Genomic DNA, 19,812 nt, shown 5'->3' with positions numbered 1-19,812 from the left:
TCAACTCTATGGTCAACTAATCTTTGACAAAGCAGGAAAGAATGTCCAATGGAAAAAAGTCTCTTCAACAAACGGTGTTGGGAAAATTGGACAGCCACATGCAGAAAAATGAAACTAGACCATTTCCTTATACCACACATGGAAATAGACTCAAAATGGATGAAGGACCTCAATGTGGGAAGGGAATCCATCCGAATCCTTGAGGAGAACACAGACAACAACCTCTTTGACCTCAGCCGCAGCAACTTCTTCTTAGGAACATCACCAAAGGCAAGGGAAGCAAGGGCAGAAATGAACTATTGGGACTTCATCAAGATCAAAAGATTCTGCACAGCAAAGGACACTGTTAACAAAACCAAAAGAAAACTGATAGAATGGGAGAAGATATTTGCAAATGACATAGCAGATAAAGGGCTAGTATCCAAAATCTATAAAGAACTTACCAAACTCAGGACGCCTGGGTGGCTCAGTGGGTTAAAACCTCTGCCTTCGGCTCGGGTCATGATCCCAGGGTCCTGGAATCGAGTCCCATATCAGGCTCTCAGCAGGGAGCCTGCTTCCCCCTCTCTCTCTGCCTGCCTCTCTGCCTACTTATGATCTCTGTCTGTCAAATAAATAAATAAAATCTTAAAAAAAAAAAAGAAAAAAAAAAGAACTTACCAAACTCAACACCCAAAGAACAAATAATCCATTCAAGAAATGGGCAGAGGACATGAACAGACATTTCTACAAATAAGATATCCAGATGGCCAACAGACACATGAAAAAGTGGTCCACATCACTCAGCATCAGGGAAATACAAATCAAAACCACAATGAGATACCACCTCATACCAGTCAGAATGGCTAAAATTAACCAGTCAGGGAATGGCAGATGTTGGCAAGGATGCGGAGAAAGGGGAATCTTCCTACACTGTTGGTGGGAATGCAAGCTGGTGCAACCACTCTGGAAAACAGCATGCAGGTTCCTCAAAAAGTTGAAAACAGAGCTACCATAGACCTAGCAATTGCACTACTGGGTATTTACTCTAAAGATTCAAAGGTAGTGATCCAAAGGGACACATGCACCCGAATGTTATAGCAGCAATATCCACAACAGCCAAACTATGGAAAGAACCTAGATGTCCATCAACAGATGAATGGATAAAGAAGATGTGATACACACACACACACACACACACACACACACACACTGGAATACTATGCAGTCATCTAAAGAATGAAATCTTGCCATTTGCGACAACGTGGATGGAACTAGAGGGTATTACGCTTAGCAAAATAAGTCAATCAGGGAAAGACAATTATCATATGATCTCCCTGATATAAGGAAGTTGAGAGGCAACATGGGGTGTTGCGGGGGGTGGGAAAGGAATAAATGAAACAAGGTGGGATCAGGAGGGCGACAAACCATAAGAGACTCTTACTGTCACAAAACAAACTGAGGATGATCGGGAGGAGGAGGGTAGAGAGACGGTGGTGGGGTTATGGACATTGGGGAAGGTATGTGCTATGGTAAGTGCTGTGAAGTGTAACCGTGGCTATTCACAGACTTGTACCCCTGGGGCTAATAATACATTATATGTTAATTAAAAAAAAAAAAAGAGAAAAGAGGGAGCTTCTGGTTTGTACCTCACTGAGAGGATAGTCTTCAAACCCCACACATGAGTAATTGACCAGCCTTCTTTCATAATCAGCCAGGATATCTTGTGCCAATATATAGCTGACTAGTTCCTTAAACTAAATTAATACTCTCTTTTTTAAAAAAAGATTTTATTTATTTATTTGAGAAGGCGAAGCAGAGATAATAGGAGAGAACACGAGTGTTGGGGAGGGGGGAGAGGGAGAAGCCAACTCCCTGTTGAGCAGAGAGCCTGATACAGGGCTTGATCCCAGGACCCTGGGATCATGACCTGAGCCAAAAACGCAGTTGCTTAACTGACTGAGCCACTCAGGTGCCCCTAAATTAATACTTTTAGGGTGAAGACACTTTTAGGCTCATTTCACATGTTTTTTTGCTATTTTTCCCACAAAAGGGCCAGTGAAGATGTAAGCCAGCACCAATGCAGGGGGATGGGAGATGTAAACCAGGATGGCTAGTGTTCTGGAACATGCTTGAGGAGGGACCCAAAGTTCATACTCTTCCCAGTGGACCAAGATCTGAACCTCTGTGGTATATGAGATTGAGCCTCCTGCACACCTACTCTGGTTCCTAGGTGTGGGGCATAACACCTGACATGTGCTAGTCAGGAGATATAGTTACCCTGAGATCCTTATGCTTGGTCATTGCCCTCAGGGATGTGAGTCCATTCATCTTGGGTAGCTCTCGGGAATTATTCTTAGAACTGTGCCCATGAGTTCAGTTTTATTTCATGATAATCCTGGGATATGAATATCAACACACTCCTCATACAGAATATATTGGCCATGTTGGTTTTTTTTTTTTTTTAACTGGTGCGGTGGATAATTTTACATGTCATTTTGGAGGGTTTTTTGGATGAAATTAACATTTAAATGGGTGAATTTGGGGTAGATTGCCTTCCATAATGTGGGTGGGGCTCATCCAATCAGCTGAGAACCTGAGTAGAACAAAAACTGACCTCCCAAGCAAGAGGAATTCTGCCAAAGATTGTATTTGCACTGGATCCACACCATTGACTGTCCTGAGCAGCTTGTTGGTTCACACTGTAGATTTTGGACTTGCCAGCCTCCATAATTCATGAGTCAATTCCTTATAATACATCTCTTTCTCTCTCTCTATATACAAATCATATCAATTCTGTTTCCTTTTTTAAAAAAGATTAATTTATTTATTTTGGAGAGAGAGAGAGAGAGAGAGAAAGAATATGCAAGGGAGAAGGGGTGAGGGAGGGAGAGAATCCCATGCAGCTTCTCTGCTGAATATGGAGCCCAACGCCCGCGCTCAATTTCATGACCCTGAGATGGTGACCTGAGCAGAAATCAAGAGTTGGGCTCTTAACCAACTGAGCCAGGCAGTTGCCCCTCTCTTCTGTTTCTTAATACATCTCTTTCTCTCCATATATACAAATCATATCAAGTCCGTTTCTCTGGGGAACTCTGACCAATACACCTGGAGGAGTTATGATGATTATTCATTCCCCTAAAGGGGTAGACGTTGCACAGTCTTTATGGAGGGATCTGCTGAACTCTAAATATGGGGCCCCTTTCTTTTTACCCTCCTCATTCTGGTTTCCCAGGCTTATGGTTAGCAAGGGTGCGAAGAGTCAGGTGACCTGATGCCAAAGGCAGCTTTAGGGAGCTGGGTTTTCACTGAGGCTGAGAGGCAAATGTGACTGAAAGCACAACCCAACATGAGAACAGAGGAGAAGTCTCAAGCTCAGGTTCAAAAATTATGACCTGGGTCATATGCAAGAGATGAGTCTGGAGATTAGATTTTACATTTTTTTCAGTCTGGAAATGTGCACAGCTAAATGATGACTACATCTTCCAGCCTTCTCTGTAGCTAAGTGTAGCCTTGTGCATAAATTTTGAGTGGAATCCGTTGGGCAAAACTACTACAAAGGGTCCTTAACATGGACATGGCTGGGGCCCAAAGTTTTGTCCTTCCCTCTTCATAGAAGGAGATGAGATGGCTGGTATGCTCCACAAACTATCATGTATCGTGAAGCAAAGCTGGGGTCCTTGATCATTTCATGGCACTGTCATCCCAGCCCTGGACTGCCTACTTCAGATTGCTTTTACATGAGGGAATGGATATGCTGTTCTGTGTTTGAGACTCTCAGTCACTAGAACATGAATGTGATTAATTGGCTCAAAATGATTTAATCTCAACCCATATTTTGCCTCCTCCAGCCAATATGTTGGTAGAACATGGTGGGTCTGAGTAGCCTTGGGAAGTTTATGCAAGGGAAATGCACAATGATGATGCCGGATGTGGCAGATGACATTCTGAGCTGGCTGGAGGAATTTGGGACAGACCCCGGTGAACTGTAATCTAACCAACGCTGAATGAGTACTTCACATAGTGGCCAACAGAAAAGAAAAAAAGAGTCCTGTTTATTGGGTGTGGCAGACCAGGGAGCTAAAAAAACTTCTAATCTCCTGTATCCCCCAAGTCCTTGGTCTCAATCCAGATACTCTCACAGCTAGTGTTGTCTTCTGGAAGGATGTAGCTGATACATTTATGATGTTAGAGACACTTCTACCAGACTTACTGTTACTAGCACCCCCCCCCCATTGTTGCTTGTTCAAAACGGCATCTCCTGAGGGAATCAGTTTGAGTATCAAAGTATCATCATCTGTACAAACTAGGAGTACATCCATGCAGCCTAACTGGGTTCAGTCACCTTACAGGGATATTTTGTTCTCACTAGAACAAGCCCTTTTATTAGAGACTGATCTGTCACTGAATTCTGTTATTTCATCCTTCAAAATGTCCTTTTCTTCCAGTTCTCAGAGCTAGGCTCTTAGGACTTCAGCTAGGATTCACAGAACAGCTTTCTAACTAGCTTGCCCTTCCTGATATCAATGTCAGACTACCTTGACTGAAAAACTACTTTATATCTCAGTTCAGCTAACGTAAGTGATTCTTAATTTCTGTAACCAACTATATGTTTTAGGGGCTTTTTTTTTTTTTAAGATTATTTATTTATTTATTTGACAGAAAGAGAGAGAGATCACAGGTAGGCAGAGAGGCAGGCAGAGAGGCAGGCAGAGAGACAGGCAGAGAGACAGGCAGAGAGAGAGGAGGAAGCCAGCTCCCCGCTGAGCAGAGACCCGGATGGGGGGCTCGATCCCGGTAACCTGAGATGATGACCTCAGCTGAAGGGAGAAGCTTTAACCCCCTGAGCCACCCAGGCACCCCCAGATGTTTGAGTTTTAAGCACATGTCTTACTTGCCTGCAACCTGATTTTCCTCCTTTACCCGGTCACATATTCTTGGTTAGTTTCGCAACTGTCAGCAAGCCCCAGCGCTCTTGCTGAGAAACCAGCTCAGTGGTTCCCGTTAGCTATTCCCCACCCCTAATCCTAGTCATCCTTGGGAAGGGGAGGGGTGGGGATGGGGATGGAAGAGAGTAGCTCAAACTATTCAGGACCTACTCTTAGCTTCCTTTTATATTATTCTATTCAATAAGGACCCAACTTTTGCCAATAATTGTGTAAGGCTTTCCTAACTTCTGTATAAGGAGTCGTCACACAATTCAGGATTCTTTTTTTTTTTTTTTCATTGTTAAGAAAGCATCAGATGCAGCTCATCAGACACAGTAGGAAAGAATCTTCTGTTGTACTTTTAAAAAATATTCTGAGCTTTTGGTTCGTGGAAGTCCCTCTGAACAAACTCAGGACCGGCCTGGTAACGCTTAGTCATCAAAAAAGTACGAACTTTCGGTTCTAATCCACGCTTTCCCTTATTAACTGTGTGATCAGGGCAACCGGCTTAACTTCAGTGAGCTCATTACTGTCGTCTGGAGTCAACGGTGCCTACTCTAGGAGTGAAATAAAGATAAATGCATATAAAGCCCGCAGCATAGTCCCTGGCACACGGTAGGCATTCAGTAACTCTACCAGCAGGCCGCCCGGGTCCTCGCCCCGATCCCAAGGTCAAATTCACTCGCAGAGAAAGGTCACTCCGGGCAGCGGTTGGAGGAGCCCTGGCTCTACACCTTACCAGCGCCCAGGAAGGACCTTTCTTCCGGAGGGACCTCCCCAGCCCGCTAGGGCGCGCCACGGCGGCTCACGGAACGGCCCCCTTCACCAGGGGCGTGGAAGCGCCGGCCGCGGCCCTCCCACGAGCCCCCGAGGGGCGGGACTGCGGACCGTACCATCTTCCACCATGGGGGAGGTAGAGCGCGGCCTTCCCTTTGGTCGCACGCCCAGAGCGGGCAAGTGGGGGCCGCCGTTCCCCCGGCCCCCTGGGGCAGGACCCTTATACCCTCGTTCTCGCCTCCCCTGGGATCCGCGCGCGGGCTGGCTCTGGAGGGCAGACCCCGGGGCCGCAGGCCCCCCGGCGTGGGAGCGGGTGGGAGCGGCGGGCGCCGGGGGCGGGGCCCGTGGAGGTCGCCGGTGTCCTTGCGGCGCGGCCGGGGGTGCGCGTGTGTGTACGCCGGGCGGTCGGCGCGGCTACTCGGTTTCTGAGGTGTGGTCCGCGGGCAGAGCTCACCATGTTGTCCCGGGCAGCGCGCAGGTGAGGCGCCGGGGCCGCGTGGCGCAGCGGAGACGGGTCACGGCCCCGAGGGCGCAGGGTCCCCCTGCCTGCGTGCCCGCGCCGGCGCGGCGGGTCCCGGGCACCTTGGAGGCCCCGGGGTCGCGGAGAAGCGGCGGGCGGTGGTGCCTGAGGGCAGGTGTCCGCTGAGCGCGTCCGGGTGCGGCCGCGGCTCGGGGTTGCCGCGTTGGTGTGACGCGTCAGGGAATGTGGAGGGGGAGCGCGCGAGCGGCAGGAAGGCCCGGGTGGCGCTGGGTCTGCGTAGACGCGTGAGCGAACCGGTCCGTGTCCCGTGTCTGCTGTTTCTGCAGCGCGAGCAGGACGCTGGTGCCGGCGCTGGGGTCGCTGGGTTCCAGGCAGAAGCACAGCCTCCCCGACCTGCCGTACGACTATGGCGCCCTGGAGCCTCACATCAGCGCCCAGATCATGCAGCTGCACCACAGCAAGCACCACGCGACCTACGTGAACAACCTGAACGCCGTCGAGGAGAAGTATCTGGAGGCGCTGGAGAAGGGTAGGCGCGGGGCTGCGGGGCGCCGGGCGAGGCGTGGCCGCGGGGGAGCCCGGGCCCTTCGGGGCCGGAGAGTGGCCCCGCGTGTCCTGGCGTCGACGCGGGGCCAGAATTCGCGAGGAAAGCGGTCGTTTTGCGCGAAACGGAAACAGGCTTGTGTGTACCTGCCGGTGTTTAGAATTCGGTGTTATGGTAGAATACGGACTTACACTTTTCTTTTTTCCTGAAGAGCCCATTTGCCAAAACCAGTAGGAAGTGTGTGGACTTTGTGTGTCTGGGGCGGGCGCGTACGCGAATCCGTGTTTTCCTGTCTCCGTGCAAAATCGCGTTACCCTTTCCAGCCGGTTCCGCAGCGGCTCGCACCAGCCGACTGACTGACGGGTCTCGCTTCTTTAGCTGCCCGCTTGGAAGAGGGGTTGTTTCTTTATTTTTACGGACTTCAGGCCCCCGAAATCTGCTGAGTAAATGTCAGACCGTGACGCCTTGTCGACTGGGGGCATCTAGTGGGAAAATGTAGTATTTCAGCCTCGTTGCAGGCGGTAATTGGCTAAACAAAAACAAGAGGAAGTTGCCACATTCTGGAAGATTTGTGACGGGAACCTTTCTGGAGGGGCGGGGTGGGAGGAGGGTAGTTTCATGATTTGTACGGGAAAGGGGTTTTAGAAAATAACAGAATCGGGAAAGATGTGCTAATAATGACAAGGTGGGGAATATCCCCGTTGCGAAATTATTTCCTGCATGACAACGCCTGACAACTTGAACCTTTCTCTTCAGTATTTTAAAAAACAACTTAATTTCAGTTCTTTTCTTGTGCAATCACACCTTTACCTGTTTTCATGAAAGTTACAGGAAAAAAAAAAGCTGTATATTATGTTGTGTTATATTGAGTATAAATTAATAAGCACCGGTAGAATTTTCTTTTATTTAAAAAATTATATGTATTAAAGACTGTTGAAGAACTAAATTTCCATGTTTGAGAATTTGGGGCGACAATATTAAGTGACATAACATCATCAGTCTCATTTCAGGTAGGTAAATAAAAACTTTTCAAACAAAAGTAACTTTTATTGTACTTTAACAGGAAAAAAATTGAAACTGAAGAAAATGTTGAACTTAAGAATAGTATTTTTATTTTTATTTATTTACTTTTTTAAATATTTTATTTATTTATTTGACAGAGATCACAAGTATGCAGAGGGAGAGGAGGAAGCAGGCTCCCTGCTGAGCAGAGAGCTGGATGCAGGGCTGCAACCCAGGACCCCGAGATCATGACCTGAGCTGAAGGCAGAGGCTTTAAGCCACTGAGCCACCCAGGCTCCTCAAGAATAGTATTTATTTATTTATTTATATTTTTAAAAGATTTTATTTATTTATTTGACAGAGATCACAAGTAGGCAGAGAGGCAGGCAGAGAGAAGAGGAAGCAGGCTCCCCGCTGAGCAGAGAGCCCGATGTGGGACTTGATCCTAGGACCCCGGGATCATGACCCGAGCCGAAGGCAGAGGCTTAACCCACTGAGCCACCCAGGCGCCCCAAGAATAGTATTTTTAAAAGCAGATTGTAATACCCCCCCACATTTCTGTTATTATTATTACTGTTTTTTTTTTTTTTTAAGATTTTTATTTATTCATTTTTGACCAAGAGAGAGACAGTGAGAGAGGGATTGCAAGCAGGGGGAGTGGGAGAGAGAGGGAGAAGCAGGCTTCCCACCGAGCAGGGAGCCTGACACAGGGATAGATCCCAGGACCTTGGGATCATGACCTGAGCCAAAGGCAGACGCCTAACGACTGAACCAGGCACCCCCTATTTTTTTAATATAAACTCTGATTCTAGTATGGGGCTCGAACTCACAATCTCAAGATTGAGTCATATCCTCTACCAACTGAGCCAGCCAGGGACCCCCCAAGTTTGTATTAAAATTTATTTATTTTTTTATCTATTCAATTTATTTGAAAAGAGAGAGATAGAGAACACAGGCAGGGAGGAGGGGCAGAGGGTGAGGGAGAAGCAGACCTGCCAAGCAGGGAGCCCTCCAAGCAGCTTGGTCCCAGGACCCCGCGATCTCCACGCAAGTTAAGGGCAGATACTGAACTGACTGAGCCACCCAGGCACCTCTGTATTAAAATTTAAAAATAATGAAGTAGGGACGCCTCAGTGGCTCAGTCGTTAAGCGTCTGCCTTTGGCTTGGGTCATGATCCTAGGATCCTGGGATTGAGTCCTGCATTGGGCTCCTTGCTCATTGGGGAGCCTGCTGCTCCCCCTGCTTGTGCACATGCTTCTCTCTCTCTAACAGATAAATGAATAAAATCTTAAAAAAAACAGTGAAATAAACTTTGAGAGATTGAGATTATTAAATTAGTTTTCAATAACCATGCTTCTTTCCCATTAGAAAAATTTAGTTACTGTTGATTTATTAAAAAACAATATAAAATCTACATTTATTTTTAGGGTGATGTTCCTGGAATAATTTCTAAGAGGGACACTGATCTATACCAAAATTATCCTGTGAACATAATAACAAGAAATTGGCATCTTAGGGGCGCCTGGGTGGCTCAGTGGGTTAAAGCCTCTGCTTTCAGCTCAGGTCATGATCCCAAGGTCCTGGGATCGAGCCCCACATTGGGCTCTCTGCTCAGCGGGGAGCCTGCTTCCTCCTCTCTCTGCCTGCCTCTCTGCCTACTTGTGATCTCTGTCTGTCAAATAAGTAAATAAAATCTTTAAAAAAAAAAAAAAGAAATTGGCATCTTAAAACAACTCTCCAAGATGATCTGTGTATTCTGAGATCACTTGGCCCAATGTTTCTCCTCTTTGAGATATGCCCCAAGAGCAGATTAGAGAACTTCTTCTATTATGTAAACTCCCTAAGCACACAGCTCTCAGTGGTTCTTGTTTCTTCCACTTTGTCTCTTAGTATCTTGTGAATAATAAGCACTTGGGACTTAATTGAACAAGGGAATTGCCATTTTCCAAAGTAGTTAATCTTAGCTTCTTAAAGGCATGAAAAAGAATATTTTATTTTGCTTTCTTATTGCCAAGGTAGGAAAAGTGTTTTCCAATGTGACTTTTTTGGTATAGATATCAGAGAATTAATTTTTTTTCCATGAATACTACATTTAATATATTCCGTTATCTAGTCAATCAAACATTTATTGAGTGCCTGGTATGTAGAAGGCGATATATAAGATATATATATATATATATATATATATATATATATAATCTTTTTTTTTTTTTTAAGATTTCATTTATTTATTTGAGAGGCAGAGATCACAAGTAGGCAGAGAGGCAGGCAGAGAGGAAGGGAAGCAGGCTCCCCGCTGAGCAGAGAGCCTGATGTGGGGCTTGACCCCAGGACCATGGGATCGTGACCTGAACTGAAGGCAGAGGCTTTAACCCACTGAGCCACCCAGGTTGCCCCTAGAAGGCGATATATTGGCCCCTGAGACACAGCAGTGCTCTGAGGTCCTTAATACTGGAGGTTTTGTTCTAGTGGGGAGACAGATGGTCAAGTAAATATGTAGTGGTATGCCAGGTCCATAAGTCCTATCAAGAAAAACAAGTTGGGGAACTGGTTCCAGTCCAGGCAACGGCAGTCAGTGGAAACCCTAAACTGGGAGCAGGCTGAGCTGCTTTTGTAAGTGCAGGGAGGCCAGTGTGGCTGGAGCTGGGCTAACAAGGAGATGCTGGGTCAGATGATGCACCTCGCAAGCAGATTGTAGGGACTTGGGGTTCACTCTGAGTGAGAGGAGCAGCCTTTGGAGGGGTTTGCCTAGAGGAGTGCCTCAGTAGTGTGGGGTCTAGAGGAGCTCTCTGGCCAGTGGTGAGAACAGAGAGTAGGGGGCACGTGTGGAAGCAGGAGACTGTTGTGGGTTATGGTGGCACAGATGCAGATAGGTGATGCTGCTGGTCTGTCCCAGAAATATGAGGAAGGGATTGGTTCTGGTTTTTTTTTTTTTTTTTTTTTAAAGATTTATTTATTTATTTATTTGACAGAGAGAGAGATCACAAGTAGGCAGAGAGGCAGGCAGAGAGAGAGAGGAAGGGAAGCAGGCTCCCTGCTGAGCAGAGAGCCCAATGCGGGACTTGATCCCAGGACCCTGAGATCATGACCTGAGCCGAAGGCAGCGGCTTAACCCACTGAGCCACCCAGGTGCCCTGGTTCTGGATCTTTTTTAAAGGTAGAGCTGGCTTTGCTGGTGGGTACATTGGTGGGTTGAACATGGTATGTGGGGAAAGGAGTAAGAAATGACGAAGTACACAGACCTGTACCCCTGAAACAAATAATACAGTATATGTTAATTAAAGAAAGAAAGAAAGAAAAAGAAAAGAAAGAAAGAAAGAAACTAGTTATCAAAAATGTCCTGAGAAAAGAGCTGGCACTTGCTGGGATGGGGAAGGCCATTGGGTAAGTTTGGGAGTGAAAATCTGGAGTTGGGTTTTGAATATGCTGAGTTTTTGTTTATGGAACATTGAACTATTTGCCAATGAAGAGTTGTCTATGTAGAAAATGAGAATTGAAAATCTACCATTTAAAAAAGTGGTTTTACAAACTGAGGGTTGCTGGGGGGAGGGGGTTAGGAGAAGGGGGGTGGGGTTATGGACATTGGGGAGGGTATGTGCCGTGGTGAGTGCTGTGCAGTGTGTAAACCTGGCGATTCACAGACCTGTACCCCTGGGATAAAAATATATGTCTATTAAAAAAAAGTAGTTTTATTTGTTTTTAGTAATCTCTACCTCCCGTTACGGGGCTTGAACTCATCACCTCAGGACCAAGAGTTGTGTGCTCTCCTGACTGAGCCAGCCAGGTGCCCCAGAAAACTTACCATTTAATCTGTTTACAGAACCACGCATATTCTCATTTCACTGTTTTCTATCTTTGTTTTTATTATTGCTGAAATCTTTAATATCTAAGAAAACTTTGAGGTCTTTGGAGCTCAGGAAAGAATTTTCTGCATGCACTCCCTCCTGGGCCACTGATGAGTTGTTCAGGACATTAATTGAACTGAAAATCCACCGGGACAAATAATTTTTGAAGAAAATCTTGTGTGTTTGTGTGTGTGTGTGTGTGTGTGTGTGTGTGTGTGTAAATTGTGGAATTTTAGGACCAATAGGGATGTTACAAATAAGCTAGTCCAATTATCAGATTTTTTTCCAAAGAAAATGGTATATAGAATGTTTGCAAAGTAAGAATTAGAAAAAAAATGTTTGCCTCTTTACATTACAGGTGACGTTACAACTCAGGTAGCTCTTCAGCCTGGGCTCAAGTTCAATGGTGGAGGCCATATCAATCATTCCATCTTCTGGACCAACCTGAGCCCTAAGGGTGGTGGAGAACCCAAAGGTTGGTAGATATTGGTGTAGTCTTAGCTACATTCTGTGCACAACAGCAATGCCTGTTGCTTTTTTTTTTTTTTTTAAAGATTTTATTTATTTATTTGACAGAGAGAGATCACAAGTAGGCAGAGAGGCAGGCAGAGAGAGAGGAAGGGAAGCAGGCTCCCTGCTGAGCAGAGAGTCTGATGCTGGGCTCCATCCCAGGACCCTGAGATCATGACCTGAGCCAAAGGCAGCAGCTTAACCCACTGAGCCACCCAGGCGCCCTGCCTGTTGCTTTTCTTATGTTAATTCTTACATTATTTAGTGACATATTTTTCATAGCAAGGAGTATAACAAAGTTGTAACTTTGAATGGGGCACATGTAGGAATGGAGACTACATTCAGGTAGTTATGTCATCAGCTTTTTTTGTATACACACAGAGTGTCAGATATGTGTCAAGTTTTGGTTGAAATGTACTGTACTTCTAACTGGCAAACCGATTTTAGAGAAGTTGAGCAACCTGGGGTGGGTCAGATACTTAATGACTCTGTACCTACTTTCTTCATCTGTATGACACAGGGACAATAATAGAGCTGTTTTGAAAACTAAATAAGTTACCAAACGTAAAATGCTTAGAATAGTGCCTCTTGCTGTTATTTTCCTGCTCTTCCTAACTGATAAAAAGTTAGTTGTCCCAGGAAATGAGATTCTCCAGGATACCTGGAGGGTAAATGAGGGACTGCAGAGCCAATGGTCTGTTCACTCTGGTGGGTCTACTTGACTTCTTGTGTCTCTTCTTGGAGGCCCAGATGATTTCATTACCCGCCTCATCCCAGGAACGGAGGGGGCGGAAATAGAGCTCTCCCTGTCTCTCGGCTTGTGGCATACATCTTAAGTTTCTGTGGATTTGTTCGTTTGTTTGTTCTTACTTGTTTTTTGGAAGTCATCTTAGGTGCTTGTACTAAGCTATTTCATTTGGAAGTAAAGATTAAAGGGGAGTAAATATGGCAAACCTGGGCATTTCTTTTTATGGCTTAGGTCTGCAGATGGGTTAGGTCTAATACTTTTGAGGTTTTGGGATTAGTAGAATGTCATATATGCCCATATTTAGCCAACAGGTCTTGGTTCTCTGACACTTTGGGTTATCTGTACCATTTTATTATTTGTGCTTACAATAGGTAATTACTTTAAACCAGTGGAATCAGAGTAGTGATATTTTTGGCCTACTTGCTTTGATGTGCTCAATCTAGAATTGTATGTTACATTGGTACAGAATAAAAGGACTGTTGCTCTTACAGTGTACCCTTTGGTAATAAAAGACAAAAATCACTGTTTTTAAAATTACATGATTATGATAGGAAAGATCTTGACTGCCTTGGGGAAGAACCAAATAACAGCCATAAAATTTTATTCCCCAATTGAGACAGAACAGGTAGGGTAGAAGTTGAAGTAAAATTTTCTGTTGAAGGGAAACAAAATAATGGAAAATATTATTTCTTTTATGATGGAAATAGCATAGTGAGGAAAGAAATCCCTCTAACATGGTTCAGTAACACCTGAATTAACGGTTGTGAGACCTTATGATGCTAGTGTCAGGGAAGGAGTAACGTTGGGGCTCACTGGGTTATGTTATGTTTTCCACGTGTTGTCTAGTTGGTATCTTGTGCCTCATGACAGGCAGATTTTAATATATGTAATAAAATTATTTATTGTTGCAGTATGTTCACTTGTGGGTATTTTTGGATTTTTTTTTAAATAGGAGAATTGCTGGAAGCCATCAAACGTGATTTTGGTTCCTTCGACAAATTTAAGGAGAAGTTGACCGCCGTGTCTGTTGGCGTCCAAGGCTCAGGTTGGGGTTGGCTTGGTTTCAATAAGGAACAGGGACGCTTGCAGATTGCTGCTTGTTCTAACCAGGATCCACTGCAAGGAACAACAGGTTAGGTTTGAAAATTGTTTCATATTCATTAGTGTGAGATGGTTCACGGTAAAGCATTTACCTTGAAATAAGTAACATGAGTAGTGATTAAACCTATCTTGAGTATGTCCTAATGTGAGTAAATCTTAACAGCTGATAGTAGTCTGAGTCTCCTATGAACAAAAATGCTTAAAGAGCCCTTGATGTTTTGTAAAATTAGCACATGTAATTTTACAGATACATTAACAAAACATGTTTTGAACATAAACTCTGCTTCAGTTGACAGAGAATGCATACCAGCTTACATAATTACATGCACTGAAATTAGATTAAACAGCACATAGGAGGATAAGACCTGGAAGCTGAATCTGACCTCAGACCTTGGACTGTCAGCCCGTCTGCTGAGCACCTGTGGTCAGAGTAGCACTGGAGCTCAGATTTCCAGACTTAGGCCTTTTGGGGGGTTTTGGTTTTGGTATAGGAAAATATTTGGCTTAGAAGCTCCAGGCTGGGCTCACCAAATCCTTTTTCATGTTGAGCCAGATTGAATCAGAATGTCTTTAGGAAATAGTCACAAGATATCCAGCTGTTAGTTGGAACTTTGATCTGCAGTGTGACCAACCTGCAGTGACATTTCAGTGTCCGTAACCAGTAGCTCTCAGCCCGGTTTTCTGCCTCTGTGCATGTCCACAGACTTGCATACGTCCCTCACTGCCCTAGATATATTCAGAATTAGTCAGGATCTAATGGCTCTTTTGGCAAAGTGAGATGCTAGAGAGTGCAGTGGAGAGTCAGGTCTATCTTTGAAGGTGCCGGACAGATGAGGCCGTGATTTCCAGGTAAACCCTGGCCATACCTGCTTCTCTTCCACTTGAGGAAAATCCATTGGAATGAAAATCCGTGAAAGTCATGGCAGTATATGGAGAGGAAAAATCATTTATGAACTTTGTTAAGTTAATTACTTGTAATACATGATTAGTGACAAACCTCTCCACTGCTCAAGACCTACTGGTTGGAACTTGTTTTCCTGGAGGAGAGCTGTCATTTAGTTTGAGAGTTTTTGAAAATGAGTGTTGTAGAAATAATTCCTTCTTTATACAGTGTCTCTTTTTCTTTGGTCTTGTTTAGTTTCCCTTGTTAACTTTTTCTGTTAGTGTCTCACAAATGTTCTGTATTCTCTGAGACTAACATTATTAGCCTTGGGAGCAGAGCAGCTTCTCCTAAAACTCCACTGACTGCTTGGGAAGGTCCTTAACCACCCCCACAAACATAGTACCTTACTGATCCCTGCCCAAGATTTGGCTCATGGGTAGATTTACTGGTATTTCAAGAACAGCTCTTCAAATATTATACTTAATTTTCCAAACTCTATTTTAAATTTTTCACTCTTGATCACATTTTCTTCCAAAGACTAAAATTTAGAAAAAAATGTTTGTATTTATTCTTGGGAAATTTCCTGTTTGTAAAAGAAACTGAAAAATGGATGGGAATGTTGTAAAGGGCAGTTTTGTGTGCGTAGAAGAAAGTTTAAGTCACGTTTTAGATGGAAATTCATAGTTTTTGCTTTTTTCCCCCTTCTCTCCAATAGGTCTTATTCCACTGCTGGGGATTGATGTGTGGGAGCATGCTTACTACCTTCAGTATAAAAATGTCAGACCGGATTACCTAAAGGCTATTTGGAATGTAATCAACTGGGAGAATGTAACAGAGAGATACATGGCTTGCAAAAAGTAAAACATGATCATTACATTGAGCAAAATAAGCTTCTCACGACTATTTTTGTAGTAGTGCAGAGTACCGTAGTATGCCAGTAAGCTGCTCTTTTGTAGCATTTCTTAATGTAGCTTGTTCAAGCATTTGATGAACATGATTTAATGCTATGAATTTCTTGTTTTCAAATTTTGTTATTGGGCAACTGAAAATAATAAGTGCTTTATTTGATTTAGTCTTTTGGTTGAACATCTTCTTCTGAGAGCTGAAACAGCCAGCAGGTTATGATTGCCATCATGAAACTGTCAAAAAGATCTCATCCCTGTCCTCTTAGGGCCTCCGGGGAAGCCTTTTTGCTCTTGTTCTGTTGCACTTGTAGAAAACCTGGTCCTTTGCCCAGTTGTTTAATGATAAAAGGTTAAATTTGTTTCCCAAGGGAAATGTTCAGTTTTTCTATTGAAAATTGCTCTTTTTTGTAAGTAATCTGTCTAGTAGTATTTGTGGTAGATATCACCCGTGGGCCTTTAATTATCTTTGGTCACATGTTTCACAAGGTTAACACCATTTTGTCTTTTAAAAAAAATCACTTGATTGCTAATTGAGAATTGCTCTATTATGAAAAGGAAATAGTCATGCATTTGAATTTTTCTGTTGGGAGAAATAGGACTTTTATGTGGAATCTTGTCATCAAACAGAAATATGTGTTAGGTGACTGCTCAAAGGAGACAAATTTGAGCCTTATTGATAAAACAAATGTTGGGGATGAGGCCACAGACCATTCTGGCCAAGCACTTGTCCCCATCTCTGCCTGTTCACAAGCACCCCCTGGAGAGCAGCAGCCTGGGTCGGTGCTGCCTTCCCAGAGCGGCAGGTGGTTGGTTTCTGGATGTGGCCAGCGGCACGTCCCTGCACAGGAGCATTGCTTTTCAAAGACTTGTTTTTGAATTACTCCATCATATTTGATCTTCTTTTCTTTTAAACAAATGCACGGTCACTATAGAAGCTTTATATTATATAGTCCTTTAAGTAAAGGAAAGTGATACCCATAATCCAGTGACACAGCCTGTCCAGTTGTGTTCTTGTTTCCTGCTTGCAGGACTGTTTAAATGTAGCAGGGAGCCTCTTGTAATTTGGCCTAAATTGTCATGCGCTCCATGTTTCATCATTTCCCTTATTTTAGGGGGCTGTATAATTGGACACTTGCTAATTTATCTTACAGTTCTGTTACTGAATATTTCATTGGTTTCTAATTGTTATTTATTCAGATAATGCTGTGGTGAGCAACCCACATAGATTTTACCTTCCATGGGAATAGTTTTTCTATATAGATTTTTTTCTTATGCCTATTTAGTAACTGAATGTTTTCCCGAGTTAGTATATTATTTTTTCCCCAAGTTTATTCTATATATTTGGCATGGAAAAATGGGGTAACTTAGCAGTTTCGATATTGAAGACTGAAGTTTAAAAAAATTAAATTTAAGGCACTTTTCTTTTAGAATTCAATTAGAAAGTATTTAGGTTTTCTGAATGGTTGGCAGCGTTGATGAGAGTAGTGATGAGAGTAGATTGAAGACACTGTGGGGACCGGGATTGCCATCCTTCTCCCGCAACGAAGTGACTTCGTGGAGTCCAGTGAGAGCCGGGCTTACGGCTTGCACGTGTACAGATGTATGCACGCGTGCCTGTACGTATGTATGCAGACGCACACATATATACGGATATATACACACATATAAGTATAAGCAAGGCAGTGAACTCTGTTTAAATGGACCATTTAGAAAAGTGGAACCTTTCGGAAAGACAGCGGTTTGAGCACAAGTAGTCTGCCAGATCCTGGTTTGTATTGAACCAGCAGGTATGCAGAGATTACTGATTCATATAAAACTTTTTGACTGTTATTAAGCTTTAAGATTTCAAAAAATAATTCAGTGTTGAAATTTCTATGGGGCTCTGTTTTTGCTCTGATTTTGGGTTGAGGGAACAAGGGAAAGCATGCTGTTCTTCCCTAGGGTTTTGTTTTTGTCCTCCCCATCAGATAGATTTTAAGAGACTAAAATAATTTACAGATAAAGATTTTAATCATTTGACAGAAAATGAGATTTCAACATTTTTTTTAGCCCTGTTACTCATAATAGAAAAGAAATAGAAAAAGTAAAAGGCATCTCTTCTGAAATGAACCAAGCATTCGTTGTTCATCCAGGAGGGATCTTTGTGACCAACTCAGCAGTGCTTGTTCTAATCTTAAGTGTGCTTCAAACACCGTAGTGTGATTAGTGCTGCAAGAAAACAGGGCATGAGACAAATACTGTCTCAAGTAGAATCTGCTGCTGGAACTGTTGTGTGATAATTAGACTTTGAGGTTGAGAGAAACTACAAATTTCACTGCACATCTCAAATTCATGATCTTAAAATGAGATTTGAGTTTCTAGTAATTATATATTTAAAAAAATAACATCATGATGATAAAATTAAGATTGATGTGTGTTGTGAGTCATCTAAAACTAGTTCTAAATAGAAATTTTATTTCCTGTTATAATTGCATTGGGAAAGCTGTTAGGTAGAAGTTTTATAAATCACTGTTTCTCATTTTCAGTCATATCTAACGATTGGGCAAGCAGATGGCCTATCTCTGAAGGTACGCATCAAACCTGGGATGCATTAAAAATCCTATAAGGTCTTGGATAGTTTTCATTTAATTATCCATTAGAGAAACATTTATTTTCCTATTGTGTGAAGTTTTTTGATTGTTAATAAAAGAATCTGTCAACTATCAAAAGAGGTCTTGCATTGTGCTTGTGTGTCAAAATCATCTTAAAATGCTTTATCATTTTTACTGCTTTCCTGTGGGACAGGGCTAATAAATAAAAGGTCGTTGCAATTTTACTCTTAAAACTCAGAAGGCATATGAAGTTTATTCATATCTGTAGTAACAGCGGAAAATGTAATACTGTCATATTTTAGATACTAAATTATAAAGTTAGAACATCTTCAAACACTAACCAGACATAACATTGCCTTGGGGTGCCTGGGCTGTTCAGTCATTTGGGCTTCTGACTCTTGGTTTTGGCTCAGGTCATCATCTCAGGGTCATGGTGTTGAGCCCCCCTGTGTGTTGGGCTCCGTGCTCAGTGGGGAGCCTACTTGAGATTCTCTCCCTCTGACCCTCCCCCTTTGTGCTGTCTCTTGCTTGTGCTTGCTCTCTCTGTCAAATAAATTAATAAAATCTTAAAAAAAAAATTGCCTATATATATATAGCACATCTTGTGATAAAAAAAGCTGTTTACTTTTTTCTGTAAAGTTTTGGGTAGCTAGTGTTTTATCCACTCATGTTGGGAAATCTGAGTTCACCTCATGCGGCTATCCCTGGACTTAAACTGTTCTGGAAAGAGAAGTAAGGTGCATTGTGTTCGGTGAGGTCACGCTGTCTGCTCTTCCCCTATGCTTGTAATGGGTGTTGTTCTCAAGATTCTTTTGGACCGTATGAAGAAAAGTAAGACCTCTCAGTTTACATTGTGAAAAGAAAGGAGACTGAGCGCTTCTAGTCTCGGCTTTGCTAGGTATTTACTGTCTCATTGCATTCAGTGCTTAACACAGAGGCCATTCTGTGTTTATCTCGGCCCCCACTATAACATGAGCTCTGGAAGGCCCAGAACAGAAGGTTCTTGTTCATTTGTGTCTTTGGTACTGAGCACACCATCCTAGGCCCATATTCAAATGTTTTTATTAAATAATGTGATTTAATACAGTCCTCAGTATAAATACATGTTTTTGGAAGGCTGGGTTCACTTACCAAGTTCACCTACCAAAACCCACAAGGATGTTTGATGACAGCTGCTGTGATTGAAGGCCTTAGGTTTGCTACTCCTATTCCTTTGATGTAGAATGATAGATAGGGAGAGAGCATCTCAGGTGCCAACTCCCAGCATTTTATGGATTTATCTGTGTATTGACTAAAATTGTGGTGGATGAGTGAATACCGATTATACAAAATATGTCACAAAGGGCATCCATCCAGCTTATGTCCTTTATTTATTTATTTATTTGTTTATTTTAAAGGATTTTATTTATTTGAGGGGCCCCTGGGTGGCTCAGTGGGTTAAGCCTTTGCCTTCAGCTCAGATCATGATCTCAGGGTCCTGGGATCGAGCCCCGCATCAGGCTCTCTCAAATAAATAA

The 19,812-nt window shown here is 43.3% G+C and overlaps 1 protein-coding gene across 1 annotated transcript; it reads left to right on the top strand.

The window, feature by feature from the left end:
- The first annotated feature begins 5,838 nt into the window (after window positions 1–5,838).
- Window positions 5,839–18,412, top strand: SOD2 (superoxide dismutase 2). The gene is made up of 5 exons (XM_059401367.1): window positions 5,839–6,162; window positions 6,492–6,694; window positions 11,916–12,032; window positions 13,768–13,947; window positions 15,515–18,412. Exons 1-5 carry the CDS (start codon window positions 6,140–6,142, stop codon window positions 15,658–15,660), a joined length of 669 nt encoding a protein of 222 aa, XP_059257350.1. The 5' UTR covers window positions 5,839–6,139; the 3' UTR covers window positions 15,661–18,412.
- Window positions 18,413–19,812: the final 1,400 nt, after the last annotated feature.

This window comes from Mustela nigripes, chromosome 5 (assembly GCF_022355385.1).
Source record: "Mustela nigripes isolate SB6536 chromosome 5, MUSNIG.SB6536, whole genome shotgun sequence".
Lineage (NCBI taxonomy): Eukaryota > Metazoa > Chordata > Mammalia > Carnivora > Mustelidae > Mustela > Mustela nigripes.
Note: the sequence above shows the minus strand (reverse complement) of the source record. Positions and strands in the feature narration are given on the sequence as shown.

Coding starts and splice junctions, on each gene's coding strand:
- SOD2 (XM_059401367.1), top strand. CDS start 6,140: ATGTTGTCCCGGGCAGCGCGCAG. Junction 6,695..11,915: donor TCTGGAGGCGCTGGAGAAGG/GTAGGCGCGGGG, acceptor TTTACATTACAG/GTGACGTTACAACTCAGGTA. Junction 12,033..13,767: donor GGGTGGTGGAGAACCCAAAG/GTTGGTAGATAT, acceptor TTTTTTAAATAG/GAGAATTGCTGGAAGCCATC.